This window comes from Siphateles boraxobius, unplaced genomic scaffold (assembly GCF_051911475.1).
Source record: "Siphateles boraxobius isolate OS27281-9 unplaced genomic scaffold, OSU_SipBor_1 26, whole genome shotgun sequence".
Taxonomy (NCBI): Eukaryota; Metazoa; Chordata; class Actinopteri; order Cypriniformes; family Leuciscidae; genus Siphateles; species Siphateles boraxobius.
In genome coordinates, this window is record NW_027508876.1 from 24,185,878 (window position 1) to 24,202,542 (window position 16,665).

The following is a 16,665-nucleotide window of genomic DNA, read 5'->3' on the forward strand; positions in this document are numbered from 1 at the left end:
AGACTGAATATCATGCCGTGTGTGTGTGTGAAATAATCAAATTTTTGTGTGAGGAAATGTGTTTTCTCCTGTGAAGTGTTAATTCAAAGACAATTTTGTGTGTTTGTTCATCAGAGTTAACTGTTTTAGTATAAGAAGACAATTGATTTTAATTGACATTTAATTTTTTATTCTTAATTTGATTGTTCAAATGGTATGCAAAGCAAGTATTTTCTTGAGACTGACATGGTAAGCAAGGTTAGCAAGCAATACTCTTTTAAAAGCATGGTGGTTTGACAAATATGCACATTTTCTGTGGACAACAAAGCAACAGATAATTTTTAGATAGTAGATGATTTTCTGAATAGATTCAAGCTTTGTGTAGCTTGAGTGTAAGAGTGTAACTGAAGTATTGAAATGTTATCTGGATGCAGATTAGTATCTTCAAAAAATGTCCTCTGGTCCTAGAGCAGTCATAGCAATCAAATTCATATTCATTCTTTAAAAAAAAGAAATCTCAAATGATTTCCTTTTGACAGAAGATACCAAATTGATTTTTTCTGCGATATTTAACAAAATGCATCCATTTTGTGTATATTTTGACTTAAAATTTATCCTAAAACCTTTTAATACTGTTTCATATCTTCATATAATTTAGGGATATACAAACATTTCCATACACGAAAATACAAATATATGAATATACGAATATGCAGTACATATTCTCCTCGACTTCATAGACAAAACACAAAAAAATATGGTTTATAAGTCTCTCTAGATACCTCATCAAAGAGGAATCACAAATATGCGTGAAACAATACATTCAAATAACATTTAGGCATCTCGGCTAATGCAGATTTGTTTCTGGATCAACAACAAAGTCACACAAGCAGCAGTGGCAAGTGTATATGCTGTCACAATAAACAAACAAGTTTGAGCATTGAAAATTCTCTTACGTAAAACAGCTGCAAATTGACGATCAGAGTCCATCTTGGTTCTTTTTTTACTCATTGTTCGCAAACTCCCCTGCCTCCCAGCGCAAAGCCATGGCACTTTTACGTCGGCCTCCAGCATAGGTTTCAAGAAACTATTGACAGGACAATAAAAGTGATTTTCATTTTCAATTTTATCTTTGAAAACATGGACGTTTTGAGTGTGTATTTATATAAATACACACACACACACACACACATACATACATGCATACATACAAATACTTACTCGATGATCACATGACAAAGCTGAACGATCCATTCTGCATGTTTTCATTGGAGATGAAGGGGATGATTTACATTTAATTGGCACATCATCTGAAATTTATTGAAAACCAATAATGAACATCTTTTCTGACATGCATGTGTTTTGCAGTCTTAGTGATGTAGTCATTACTTCAGATTAATGGAATGAAAAATTCTGTCTGTATTTTTCTGTTGGCATGCAGTACCTGTAAACAATGAGCTGTCCAAACGGTTTGGAGACATCAGGAAGTGATCCTTTGAGTAAACAATGGCCCTTTGACGCTTCAGTTCCTCTTCTCGCTGCTTCACCATCTTAATCTCCTCATCAACGAGAGATATCGTACTCCTGGACCGCAGCTTAAAAAATGGGTTGTTGAGAAACATCTTCTCCTGGGTTTCCTCAGAAGCAGAATTCAAGTTGAACTCAGATGCACTTCGAATGATGAGGTTTGATGTCTCCAGAATGATGATATTAGGGTTATCTTCAGGTCTCCAGTCAGCAGATTTGGAGGACACCATCTTCCCATGTCGTGGACTTGGAGGGAAAGGCTCTGACTCGAGGACGATAACGCTGTTGGTGGCCAAGTCTAGTTTCTGTGAGCTTTTGGTTGGTGAGGAGGTAATGATGAAAGAAGGCATCATGCTGACGAGAGATTTGGATATACTACTATCGTCATCCTGGTGATCAAACATCTTCCTTTTCTCGTCGACTTCTTGGCATAGTTTTCCAGGGTTCAAGCTGGCAGATCTCACCCTCATCTGTACGCAGTCACTGGAGTACGATTTTGACATTCCCCTCTCACGTCTCAGGTTGTCCTCACGCTCCATGGTCAGGCGAATCTCTTTCTCAATTTGAGTCTCAGGGTCTTCAAACGGCGATCTGTAGCTAGAGTCGTCCAGACCTGAATCCTCAGAGCAAGGGCTAAACTGGGTGTGCGCATAGTCCTCTGCAAGCGACAAGCTCTCAAGGTCCCTCTTGGGCCGGTCGATGTTGCGGACAGGCGTATACATGAAACTGTGACTACCTTGGCAGATGCCAGATCGAGTTGTTGGTGTGCTTGGATGGTGTGTCAAGTTTTTCGTTTGCTCTTCGATCTCTAGCCACTGTTGGCGAGCAACTTTGAAATCCACATGCTCAGTACTGACGTTCTCGCTTTTCATTTCCTGAATCACACAATAATCTTTCGGCACCTTTTTGCCGGAATCGGATTTGACAGAATCGAATGAATTGCTCTTGTGAGTTGCTGAGCCTCGTCCAAGATCCTCATCATCTTCGGAAATCTTGGACAAGCCGTGGAACAGTGTGGATGAATTGTAAGATATCTCTTGCGGTTGCTGATCTGGGTCATTCCCTGGTTGTTCTAGCACTTCTTCTCCCACAGCAACCTCCTGCTCTTCAGTTTCCTTTGAAACTTCCTCAGTATTCAGAACTTCTGTTTTTTGAATAAAGAGTTCTTGTGCGCTCAGCTCAAGGCTGTCAAGGTAGGAATCATCATCTTCCTTATTGATGGAGGAAGAGAAGAAGCACCTCCATTTGTCATCGGTTTCGCTGTCTGGTGACGCTGCAGCTATTTCGACACGAAGACACTCGTCTATTTCGTCTGGGTCGTGACAGGACTCTGTGGAGACGTCTGACAGAACTTCTTCTCGGATGTAGTGCTCAAGGATGGTTTCTTCTGGCTCCTCACATCCAAAACTTTCTAAGATGGCTTCTTGTGAGTCTATACCCAATGGGTCTAAAATATCTGCATCGTCAACATCATCTGTCTGAGGTGCGATGTTCTCCAACGGTTCCTGTCTCAGCGAATCTTGCCTCTTATGCGTGACGTCATTTTCATACACGCTCTCAGCACTTGACGGAGTGTCGGATATCGAAGAGGTAATTGACTCATTGCGATAAAGTTCTTCTTGAGTGTCCTCCAGGACAAGCGCCTCTTTTGGACTGCAAACGTCTTCAAGCTCATCAGCCTTGGTCTCCGTGGGAGGTAAGCCAGCTAAAATGTCGGCCACAACTTTTGTACCAATGGACTCTAAAACATCAGCATCATGACAAACTTGTTCATCTATGATTCCTGTATCCTTGCTCTCAGGTAACTCAGTCTCCAGGACTTCCATTTCACAGTCAATTATGTTTGCTGTGCCGGAGTTTTCACTTGTCTCCATGGTTACAGGCTCAGACAGGGACTTCAGCTCTGTATGCTCTGGATTCTCAGGATGAGAAGAACCTGCGATATCTTCCAGTCTATCCACCTCTTCAATCTCACTCGTAGCTCCCTGCAAGAGAAAAATACAACAAAGAAATTCAAAAGCAGCAAGAAGAATCTCATTTCCCTAATTACCAAAACATTCACAGCATATCAAAGCTAATTTGCAACCACTCATGTTTAGTACCGGTCTTATGTAATACTACATTTCTAAGTTTTTCAGGGCTGATTCTTATATAGGAAACTTCCTGAGCTTGAGCTGACGTAGCTGAAAGTAATATTCCTAGCAGGAGATTGAAAAACATGCTTGACTAATAACTTTTACAAATAAAGTAAAACCACTAAAATACATCAGGAATGGTGGCACATATGAATGCATTCTACACTGAGTAATTGAATTATAGTTCTTTAATGGTTCCATTAACGATTTATTTGAATTTGAGGAAAAAATCAAATTCTGTTGTTAAAGGGATAGTTCACCCAAAAATGAAATTTTTGAAATTTTTTACTCCCCCTCAAGTTCGAATCCTGTATTTTTTCTTTCTTTATTCTGTTGAACACAAAAGAAGATGTTTTGAAGAATGTTGGTAACCAGACAGTTGACTGTAGCCATTGACTTATAGTACATAGTATTTTTTTTTCCCCTAAAATGGAAGTCAATGGGGCCCATCAACTCTATGAGTACCAGCATTCTTCAAATGATCTTATTTTGTGTTCAACAGAAGAAATAAACTCATACAGGTTAGGAACAACTTGAGGGTGAGTAAAAGGGTGAACTATCAACCTTCATTTTTTGGTGAACTATCCCTTTAATAAATTTGAAATAAGAAAAAAAATGAGGTGTCAGGTTGAATTATTCTTTTAATTTATAAAATACCACAGAAAAATAATGTGTATCTTTAACTACCCATTGTCATATGAAATAGAATGTTTTAGGTTGGGTTGGTTCATTGAGGCAGACATGATGAAATTAATGACTTGCTGTTCAGTAAATGAATGAGAATAATTGTGAAACTGCTTCAAATGATTTAAATAATTTTTTTTCTGTATCATTTAATAGAGCTGCTAATAATTCTGAGTGATTTGGCTTCACAATGATCGCGTTGTAGGCTATGTATTGATTCACCAAAATGTTCCGGCTCATATGAATCATTAGCTCAAGACTTCACATATCGTGCTGTATGTGATTCAATAAAAAAGACTCATTCGCTCATTAGACTGTTTTGAGTATTCTGGCAGAACATACGCTATAACCGTTACAGTCCAGTCATTTTATGAAAAAAGGTTTAACAAATTGCAACAGAAGCAAACTCAAATGATTTTGTATCCTCAATATGTCCTGAGTAAGGAAAAAAAAGCCCAGAAGAATCCCATTAGGGGAAAGTTTCGAAAAAGACCCAAATATAGCCTATTCATTCGCCTATACATTCTCTTTCTCACGTGAATAGGGTAAAATTTTTAACCTTTAAATATCACCATGAAAATTAGTGAGTTGATTACTTGCATCAAGACCAACAAAAATGTATTAAAAGTTTTTTGAAATTGTTTGTTAACATGGACAAACGGTGCATAATCTAATTACATATGTGCTAATTTGCATAAATACCACAACAAATCTAGACATTGGGTATAGCAGGTGAAAATGTCTTGTTGAATCTTGTTGACATATAACAGTAAAAGAGCCTTTATTAATTATTATTAGATGGGGTTTGGGGCTGGGTCAGTGGGACTGTTTCTGGGGGAAGAACAGGAGACATGGGTAAGGACTCGGAGAATGCAGAAGAAAAAAGGTAGATCAAATAAAAAGTGTCTGGATCAACAAATCTAGTTACGTACACAATGCACTCAATGCCCAAACCCCAACTCTGTCATGGGTCTTTTTCTAAACTTTCCCCTAATGGGATTCTTCGGGGCTTTTTTTCTTTACTCAGGACATATTTAGGATACAAAATCAGTTGAGTATGCTTCTGTTGCAATTTGTTCAAGGTTGACCCCCATTTTGGCTTAAAATGACTGGACTATTAATGAATTCGAATGTTATCAAAATCATTCCGTCCTGGTTTTAAAGGGATAGTTCACCCCAAAATAAAAATTCTGTCTTTACTCACCTCAAGTTATTCCAAACCTGTATGAAATGAATTTCATTATTCTGATGAACACAAAGGAAGATATTTTGCCAAATGTAAACAACTTGAGGGTGAGTAATGATGACAGAATTTTTATTTTTGGGTGAATTATCTCTTTAATAGGACCTTCTGAAATAGAACAGATGTGAATCTAGTGTTTCTAGTGCCTATTTAATGTAAATAACGCCTGGTAAGAATAGTATTCAGAGTGAAATAACCTCAGATAGCTTACTGCAACCACTTTTTCAGGTAAGAATTTAGATCAAATAATGACAGTTTTTTTATTTTTTGTTTTTAGGCTGAGATGATAAATTGTGACAGAAACACTGCTAAACGTCCAGCAACTTCTATGATTGTTGAAAGGCACCATGTTGTTATTGTAATTGCACAACACTTAAAAACCAGGTTAGTCACAAGCATTAGTTTCACTCTGCACAAAAATTCTTACCTTTTGAACTGACTCTCCCAAATTGCACCTTGTTACATCTGTTTAACACATTTTATAGTGTGAACGTAATTTTTAAAATGTACAAACAGGCATTTGAAATTCACCTGGGCTTCCTTGTGTAAAATATGCAACATTTATTCCTTATATTAGATTATTCCAGGATTTTAGAAGAAAGTGAAATCACTTGTTTAATTGCAGTGAATTATTTCACAAATTTTTTGGGTTATAGTAGGCAGAAATAAGCACCATAAGCTCTGGATCAGACAGGAAAAGAAAGAAGAAATCTCCCTCAAAGATAACACCCTCATAGACTGCCACTGCACTGACCACAGGGTTTCTTATATTGCATACCGAGAGAGCATTTTATATGAGAATTAACAATCAATCACACATTGCATGTCCTTATTTGTCTTGTCTTGTTTATGCGCCACTGCAGTGCGTTTGATAACGGCAGCGTGGTTTGTTTACATGGATTTTTCTGATCTCATTCGTACCAAGTGCCAAAGTGATGTGTGATCTAACGCTCAAACACTTTCTGACAGACTAAATCAGCTGCCATGGGGATTAGAAAAGGGATTTTTTCTCTCTCACAACATCAAATCCACAATTATACACTTGAATGCTGAACATAACACAATATCGGTAGGGGGTTGTGCTGAAATCAAAATGTACAAATAGACAGCATCATTCATATAGATTATATAAGTTTACTTTGGCTTGAAATACTTAAGTCGTCTAGCTGTTCCTTGATGTCTGTTTGGTACAATTACCAGTATTTGCACGAAAGTCTCCCACAATCATTCAAAACTCAAGCGGCATGCTAATGCGACCACTAAAAACAGTCAAAATTATGTGAAATTACCATCCACTTCAGCGCCTGCCCATTTCACCCCAATCAAGCTACACAAAAGGCACAAAGCCTCATGAAAATGACAAGCGGTAAAGTGTTGACTACCATAGCAACACCCCCTACCCAGCTCCTCCTCTAGCAGCTCAGCTTGTGAGAAAACTTCAACAATCTCGCACCCTCTCCGTCTCAGCATTTGTGTCATGACAATCTGTAATCCATAAATTATTCAGTGACAATAACATTTGCATTGAAGGCAGACGGAGGTACCAGCTTGTCCCAATACCTACCGTGAGCTTTAGAAACAGGAGCCAGAAGGAGATCATCACCACTTTGCCAAGAAAATCTTCCTGGTGAAACCTGTATGCACTCTGGGCTTGAGTAAACAGCTTGTGGATGCATGGATAGGAAGTGAACTTGCCCTGATATGGGAGTTATTGGCAGAAATGCCATTGCGAGTTGGTCTGATGTTGGCATGAGTGGTCACCTCAGGGCATCTCAACTCTGATTGGCCGCTCCAGTGTTTTTGCATTAACAGCTACAGTTTTGGCTGACTGATCAATAAGTGGCTTGTCAATGAGGTCGATGATTTTCCTAAAATGAAAGTTATGTCATAGGGGATTGTGGCATAGTCAGTGCAGAGATTTCACTAATAAATATAATCAAGGTATATTTTTTGAACTGTTTTGGTATCTATAGGCTGTGCGCATCATTGTGTGAGCAAAGGCCATTAAAGAAGAACATTTCATGCTCAAGGTTGTTCTATTGAGAATGAAATAATAACCTGTGTGGAGCATCACAGAAACAGGTGCTGGGGGGCCGGAGCGTAGGTGGCCATTCAGACGCATGTGACTGAGCACTGAGCCTTTGGAAATGGGAAGGCGATGTTCTCGGGTGATAAAAATCACTATGCGGCATGAGAGCATTGCAGAATAATACACAAATGTCTCGAAGGGAGAATTTTGTAGAAATTCATCAGTTTAAATGGAAAAATGACTTGAATATTTGTTCTTTTTATGTACGTATTGACTAGGCTATTTAAAATGAACTATGAACTGTATTTTAAAATTAAAAGTGAAATTATTTAGAGAAGCTGCATGTACATAAAATAGTTTTTAATACAACAAGAGAATAAATATATATTAAATATAAATATACAAATATAAATATACAAGAATAAAGTTTAGATATTATATATACACACACACACATGTATATATATATATAATGTATGTGTATGTACCATATATATATATATATATATATATGTGTATGTGTATGTATATATATATATATATATATATATATGTGTGTGTATATATATATATATAAATATATATGTGTGTGTATATATATGTATATGTATGTATATATGTATGCATATATATATGTATTTATGTATATATGTGTGTGTGTGTGTGTGTGTGTGTGTGTGTGTGTGTGTGTGTGTGTGTGTGTGTGTGTGTGTGTGTGTGTGTGTGTGTGTGTGTGTGTAAATATATACACACTGGTCAAAAGTTTGGAAATATTACTATTGTTTTTGAAAGAAGTCTCTTATGCTCATCAAGCCTGCATTTATTTGATCATAAATACAGGAAAAAAACAGTAATATTGTGAGATATTACAATTTAAATAATGATTTTCTATGTTAATATACTCTAAAATCTAATTTATGTATGTGATGCAAAGCTGATGCAATGTCTTCATTGTCACATGATCCTTCAGAAATCATTCTAATATGCTGATTTATTATCTGTTGAAAACAGTTTTGCTGCGTAATGTTTTTATAACCTGTGCTACTTTATTTCAGGATTCTTTGATGGAATACAAAGTTTAAAAAATAACTTTTTATTCTATTTTTATTAAAAATAGAAATCTTGTATAAAAATATTACACTACCATTCAAAAGTTTGGGATTAGTAATTTTGTTTTCTTTCTTTTAAGTTAAGATTGATATTGTATACATATACACACACACACAGAAAATAATAATAATATGAATGCAAACTATATCTATTATCATTTAAATATTTTTTTATAAATAGAATTATATATGATTTTATATACACATTGTATATACATTTTTATATTTATTTACTTGGTCAAGGTGTTTATTATTATTATTAATACAATATAATCAAGAGAATAATCCATTATAATATGCGACATCTGGTTATTATGCTGTGTTTTAACCATAGATTTTTAAGTATTATAACTGGTTTCAAATAATTAAAAGAACATACCTGATTTGAAATTCTAAAATAAGCCATTGTGAATACATATTATGAGTACATACAGGCTGCATAGAAATTGTTACCCATATTTTTGCTGACATATTAATAGCAGTTCATGTGTCAGCTCTCTGCTGTTCTCTGCATTAATGCGAGGGTGAAATGGACCAGGAGACATTCTCATCTGTAATCAGTTCCAAAGAGGATCCATCTCTGTCTCACATTTCCCCTAGGCACACACACACACACACACGCACGCACGCACGCCTCCACTCACCCACGCCAACACTTTAATTCACTCTAAAACACACTCACACACCCACACACACATTCAGCTGAGAAGCCCAGTGCTGATGCCGTCTGACAACATCTCAGATCTCGTATTCCACGTTTTCTGAAGTGCTCGAGGTTTGTACAAGCAGCCTGGGACCAATTAAACTTTCACAGCTTCTGTTCTTCATGTTGTTCAATCTTCACGCTTCAGGTTTAAATTAGAGAGGACGTTGATGAATTTTGAAGGTCAAAATAATGAGTTTTATTGATATGACTGACATTTTTAATTCATAATGCTTTAAAGATGCACATCATGGATGTCACTAAAGCCAGATTACAAAAATGTAACAATATACATATTATCAAGTATCAATGCAATCTCACTTCTCACATTTATGATGCAACAATATTAAGTTTGACATAAAATACAGTAACTGTTTCAATCGGGAAAGCAGATAGAAACCTATCACCCCATGCAAGCGTACACACTCTCACACACTTGTTTGCACCAAAACAAGTCTATTTAGACCACATTAGCACAAACCCAATGAGTTCAGCATCTGTTTATCAGAGCATCTTTACAGCACAATATCACAATCTTTACAGCACCACTGAAAAATGTAGAACTGCAATCCAGCACAAACTACATATAAAACCAACAGCATGACACCTAAACAAGTTCATTCACCCCATATATCTTCATTTAGTAGAAGTCTGACCATTTCTAAAGTTCTCTGTGTCCTACCTTGTTGTGATATGAGCAGACGGAGGAGAGGGAACGTGCTCAGCGATTCTGTCTTGGCTGAAGCTCTGCTTCTCTGTAACCACAGAGACTGTGACTTACTCTGAATGTGCCAGAAACAGCCAATAGCTGAGCAGCCTCAGCCGTTCCGACACACACGCACTCAGTCTCACAAGGAATTTCTTAAAAGCTTTCTGTCAATCAAGCATATTCTCAAGGTTTCATGGAATTCATCTTTAGAGAATATATCTTAATATGGTTCATTACTATCTTCTTGCTCTTTGCACTGATGCAGTGACAAAGTTTAAGATCAAGCGACTTAGTTTAATGTGTTTAAACACTTGTCACTGATTTTCATTTTGATGTGTGTCATGTAAACATTAGACTGCCAAAGATAATTTTCTTAATCCGTATTTTGTCTTGTTTTATTGTAAAAATATCAAAGCAGGATAAATCTACAAATTCACTAAATGCGTAACTTTAAAACTTGTTTTCAGAGAATATATAGAATTTGATTCAGGTTTTTTTTAACCCCCACTAGATATTATTTGTGCGCTTTTTCTTGCTCTGCAACTCACTAATTTATTTATTTAGATTTATGGTTAACCAAAAAAAAAATCCTGGCCAAAAGTTTTTAATATATTTAGCAATTTTGGTAAATTAAAAAATGTAAGTAAATTTATATTATTTTAAGGATGTTTTTTTGCTGGAAAATATGACAGAAGTGCTGATTAGGAAAATAACATTTGGAGTGTGAATGTTGGCAATATACAACTCAGTTTGTTAAATGTAATATTATTTATAATACATTAAATTAAGTCACCTTACATAAAACTTTGCCCCTGCAAATGGAGGTTTTGGGAGGGGACAGAACATTTTTTTAACACTTTACAATAAGGTTTCATAACATTAGTTATAAATAACATTAGTTAGCCTATCTATTTTAGTTGAAGGAACAAGACTTCTTCAGCATTTATTAATCTTAGTTAATGTCCATTTCAACATTTACTAATACATGATTAAAATCTAAAGTTGTATTTGTCAAATATTAATAAATACGGTAACAAATATTGCTCATTGTTAGTTCATGTTAGTTAATACATTTACTAATGTTAACCAATGAGACCTTATTGTAAAGTGTTACCAAAAAAAATATATTATCTACATCACTTTGATAAAAAACAAAACAGAATAAAACTTTACCAAAAAGCAACATAAAATTACATAACAGTCAACTGAAAAACATTATGTACATCATAATGGCACTCAAATATGATTCATGTCATCATCATTTTTTTTGTTTTTTAAATCAGTCTCTCAGTCCTTTCCAATCCTCATCAGCAAATACGAGCTGCCGACATTGTAATCTTGCTTTGAAGAGCTTACATGTATTTCTCAGCTGAGACATTTCATTGGCAGCGCTGTGGAGAAGACAGTAAGAATATTTCAGTTCAACCACATCTGGATATTCTGCATGCAGGCGGTTAGATAGTTAGTTAGTTTCAACCCCAATCAAAATCCAGTACAATCCAATCAATCAATGGATTTGTCTGCGATCTGTCATTAGAGAGGATGATGGGATTGCAGTTAACACCTGCACTGGCGAGCCAAAATGAGGGGATGAGAAACACAATGAATGCCAAACATCGCAGATTTTAGCATTCATTTTGCACCTTACGTAACGCAAGCCAAGGATTATTACATAACTCTCTCTTTAGCAGATGTTATGAAAGACCTTTTGAACAGACACAATGTCTTAAAAGCAACCAAGGGCAAAGTGTTCAATTATAGCTGATGGACGGGAACGGTGCATTACTCTGGAGCAGAAAAAAAAACTATGCTAATTCACACATTAGTTGTCGGAAACGGCTGAACCTATAATGACACAAAATAAAGAAATGAATAACATGTCTTAAAGATATCTAAAAGCCATTATGTTTTATCAGCTATTGCACACATTCACCATGGCAACCATAGTCTCCGCCACAGAAATTGTTACTACAATAAATGAATATGGGATTTTGTTGTATTTTAATTATTTTTGACAGTGTCAGTGATTTCTTAACGGTACCAGATTTTTGAACAATCGCTTATTTGTTTGCTTGTTTGTTTTTTGTCATCAACTGTTTACCATGGTACATTTTTGTAAGGAAAGTTTTGTCTTTTAAATCCCAAGCCACTAAAGTCTGATTAGAAATCTTGTTACATTACTCCAAAATGTCCCAAAAAAAAGTATGACAACAGCAAGTTAATGTCAAAGCAGAATTTATTTTATTATTCATATAAAAACAAGACAGTTGTTATAAGACAAACAATAAGTTTCATTTCATGCACGCCATGCATTTGTGTTATTTAATATTATTATTATTATTATATAATATTATTACTATTTGTGTAGATGCTCCAAACACAATGCAGCATATTTTAGTTCATTATAAATATACAAGTCTAGTATTTTTAGTAGTCTTGCTGCCGGATATTTCTTTGCATTCTTAAAGTTACAGTAAGGTTTGACATCAGTTAAAACATTAGGTATCATGAACTAAACTAAACTGTTTAAAATAAATTATTAATCTAGGTTAATGTGAATGTGTACATATTTTATTGTTAGCTTCTGTTTATTCTTAAAACATTTACTAACGTTCATTTATATTTATATACTTAAAACATATTGGCATATGTAGAAATTAAAATTAACTGAGATTAATAAATGCTATAAAAGTGGATGTTCATGATAACTGATGCATTAAAAGGAATAGTTCACTCAAAACGTAATATTCTCTCATCCTTTTACTCAACCTTATGTTGTTCTAAACCTGTATGACTTTCTTTTTTCTGTCAAACACAATAGAAGATATTTAAAAGAACCAAACAACATTGGAGTCCACTGACTTCCATTGTCAAGACATTTCCTAAAATATCTTCTTTTGAGTAAACAAAGGCCCATTCACACCGAGGACGATAACTATAATAATAATGATAACTATGAGAATAGTGGAGTCCAATCACTTTTTAGAACGATTTTTTTTCCAGCTGATAAACAATAAAGACATTAACAGCCAATCAGAATCCTTTCTGCTTTAAAGAGCTTGAGCAATTAAAGCGGGCAGCTATGAAATAAGTGCACAACAATATTGTGCGTTTCTGTGGATGCTAATATTATCGTTCTTGGTGTGAACGGGCCTTAAATGATGAACTCTCCCTTTAAATTATGTTAACATATGAAACCTTATTGTAAAGTACATTTACATATCAAACACATGCAAGGAACTAAGAAATGTTATTGGAAACCAAAGTGTCTCCTCAATCTTGGAATGTTACCTGTGGCTATCGGGTCTTCAGTTTCATTTCCAAACGCGTGTCTTCCAGGGCCGGAGGTTCTGATGGCACCAGGCCTGATCTCAGAGCGGTACACTACACTGTTGGGTTTGAAGATCTTGCTGTGGTAGCCCAGAGGGTGGTACGACAAAAGAGCTTCATCATCATCATCATCATCATCACCAATAACTACCAGTTCAGCCTGGATTCCTTCATCTTCCTCATCAGATTCAGCATTCTGATAACCCATGAAGATCATGGTAACCGGTTCACCAGATTCCAGCTCGGGTGGGAGTAAGCTCACAAAGTTGAGACTAGAGTCTTCCTTTGGATTCAGAGGGGAATAGCGTCCGAATCCCAGCCCGGAGTCTGCTGTTGGAGTTATCCGAAGCTGTTCCTCACACTCCTGTATGGGAGAAGATCCTGGGCTGTTCCTGGTTATGTCACTGTATTCATTGTCAGCATATGGTCCATTTTGAGCTGGTTGGTTGGTTTCCAAATACTGTTTGGTTTTAGTGGTTGGAATGTAAAGAGCTTCTTGTTTGGTAACTTTCTCAGCCTGAAAAGGACTCTGGTTCTTGTTGGGCATCTGAAGGCCATGAAGACTGATGTAACCTCTTTCTGTCCTCTGAGGGGTTGTAGGTCGACTGAATGGGCTTGAAAACACAGGTTCGTGGTATTCTACATCTGATGTGACTTTCTTCTCCGAGGCTTTCATCAGAAGTTCCTCTACTTCAAGATGGCTCATCTCATTCATGTCATTCTGGGAGTCCTGGCCATCAGGTGGCAAGGCGAAGACAGATTTCCGCCCATCTTCAAAGAGTTTGATGCCTTGATGTTGGAGATCCAGAGGTGCGATGGAGGTCGTGGAGAGGATGTGACTCTCACCGGTGCGGAGATCTTTTTCCACACTGATCTTCATGGTGTATGTAGCTGAAAGGAAAGAAAAGTGTTAAACACAAACCACCTCGAATCAAATCATGAGATTCAAAAAAAAAAAAAACGAAAACAAGAATGTATATAAAAAAATTATTTTGCAAAAAAACAGACTTAAATATATTTAAAACACAAAAGATTTAAAATGCATTACCATTCAAAAGTTTGTGATCGGTAAGATTGTTAATGTTTTTTTAAGATTTTTTCAAATGTTTTTGAAAGAAGTCTCTGCATTTATTTGATAAAAATACAGTAAAAACAGCAATATTGTGATAACAATTTAAAATAATAATTTTCTATTTTAATATAGAATATTTTATAATGTAATATTTTAAAATAAAATGTAATCCTGTGATGGCAAAGCTGAATTTGCATCATCATTACTCTAGTCTCCAGTGTCACATGATCTTTCTCTGATATTCTGATTTGCTGCTTTAGACACATTTCTTATTATTATAAATGTTGAAAACAGTTGTGCTGATTAACATTTTTGAGAAAACCTTGATAAATTGTTTCAGGCTTCTTTATGAATGCATCCTTACTGACACCAAAACTTTGAATGGTAGTGTATTTGGTGGAAGAATTATTCTATTTATTATAATTAATATGCTTGAAAATACCCCTTTACTGTGGTAAAAACACATTTACACATGACCTCTTTAGGCTTATTGCTTTAAAAAAAAAGTGATCTTGCAATCTGTATCTAGTTACAATATCCTGTTCAGTGTTCAGATGGTGATAACTTGATTTCATAATTCTATGTCATGCCCATAATTACAGTCATGGAAACCATCTATTTCATGTTTGAAAATGAAAAATGAAAGACAGCATTTACTGTATGCACCTTGAATTGCTATAATTACAGAAGTGGACAGTTTGATGAAATGTTTGCACTGTCTAAACAAAATATTCAGGAAATCCTAACATGTTTGTGCTGATTATATTAGCAAATAGTTGCCATGCGTTGTACCTTTTTTCTCCTGCTCTTCGTCAGTTTCGTGTTTCCCTGGTGTGACACTTCTCCTCCTAGTTGTGGGAGTATAGCTCTTCGGGACATCAGGTATAGCAGTGTAGATGTATTGGACTGGCTCTGTAGGAAGCAACATAAAGGTCTGTTGAGGAAGTGTCAAGGGAAAAATGCTGTACAAATAGCAATACAGGAAAAAGAAGAAATTTCTTTACCTTGGAGGATATTTGCGTTTACTTCCTGTGGGGAAATACAGTAGTTTGCGCAGTACCAAAACCGGATTTGATTGAAGAAGATATAAAACAAAACCAAGTTTCACACAAATCACATGAGGTCACGTATCACGCAAACAGATCCTTTTCTCACAGCACCAACTGGCATCAAACTATTTTATCCTGACGTCAATTTGAAACCGAGGGGAATCTTCACAGAATGTTGCATTGTAGTGATTTCCCTTGTTCCCAACTCAAAAGCGGATCCAATTTAAGGGGCTCGGTGTTGTAATAAGCGGTAAGGAGTCTCCAGGCCTGTTAAAGTGATTACACAAGCAATACCTTTATGATGTCCTCTGGAGTTTTCTCCACCTCCTTCAGTTGTTTCAGAAGAATCTCTTCTTTTGCAGAAATCTCCAGCTCTTGCGTCTCCAGAGCCGCAATCTCCAGCTCTATTCTGCAAAGATGCAGGAAATATTGCTACATATTTTGACTCTCTATCACTAAAAGCCAGTAATCAGGTCAAAAACACAGCTAAAAATGGGTGAGTCAGCCTTTAGTCATTTCGGTCCCAAGCTATGGAACTCCTCTTGACAAACTACGAGCAATCGACTCACTATGCAAGTCTCTCGAAACACATTTGTTCACTAGGGTCTTTCTTTGATTTATTATATTGTTGTATGTTGCTTTAAAATCTTATTTCTATTATGTGTGTGTGTATGTATGTCTTTCTTTTCTGTGAATGCACACATGTATTAATGATCTGTAAAGCACTTTGTAAACTGTTTTTAAAAGGTGCTATATAAATAAAGGTACTTCACTTACTTATATAATTTAGCTTATTTTTCAATTAAGTTATATGTCGTTGAAATAATGCAACATAATGTTTTTACTTAAATGCGTGGTTCACCCAAAAATGAAAATTGTGTCATGATTTCATCACCTTCATATCGATCCAAATCTGACTTTATTTGTTCTGTAGAACACAAAAGAAGATAATAAGAAAATGTTTTGTCCATACAATGAAAGTCAAAGAGGTCCAAAGGACTGAATACCACCTACTTTCATTGTATGGACAGAACACCTAAAAAACATTGTTCTTCTTTTGTGTTTCACAGAAAAAAGAAAGTCATAAAAGTTTGGT

At 35.8% G+C, this 16,665-nt stretch overlaps 2 protein-coding genes across 5 annotated transcripts in view; both read right to left on the reverse strand.

The window, feature by feature from the left end:
* Nucleotides 1-152: 152 nt before the first annotated feature.
* palmdb (palmdelphin b) overlaps nt 153-16,665 on the reverse strand; it is a 38,376-nt gene continuing 21,863 nt past the window's right edge. For 2 of the 4 annotated variants that reach the window (XM_077245080.1, XM_077245079.1), the window contains exons 5-8: nt 15,864-15,978; nt 1,424-3,491; nt 1,201-1,289; nt 153-1,066 (exon numbers count right to left, since the gene is read on the reverse strand). In XM_077245080.1, the coding sequence (XP_077101195.1) occupies nt 983-1,066; nt 1,201-1,289; nt 1,424-3,491; nt 15,864-15,978 (2,356 nt within the window). In that variant the 3' untranslated portion in view covers nt 153-982. Of the gene's footprint in view, nt 1,067-1,200; nt 1,290-1,423; nt 3,492-7,132; nt 7,437-10,091; nt 10,169-15,863; nt 15,979-16,665 lie in introns of those variants that run through there. The other 2 variants (XM_077245082.1, XM_077245081.1) reach the window with 2 other exon arrangements.
* Nucleotides 9,585-15,624, reverse strand: LOC143752262 (palmdelphin-like; the record flags this gene model as incomplete). Its single annotated transcript, XM_077245404.1, has 4 exons — nt 9,585-11,509; nt 13,410-14,339; nt 15,313-15,432; nt 15,525-15,624. Coding segments are annotated over 4 exons (1,176 nt in total), but the record flags the coding sequence as incomplete, so codon positions are not given.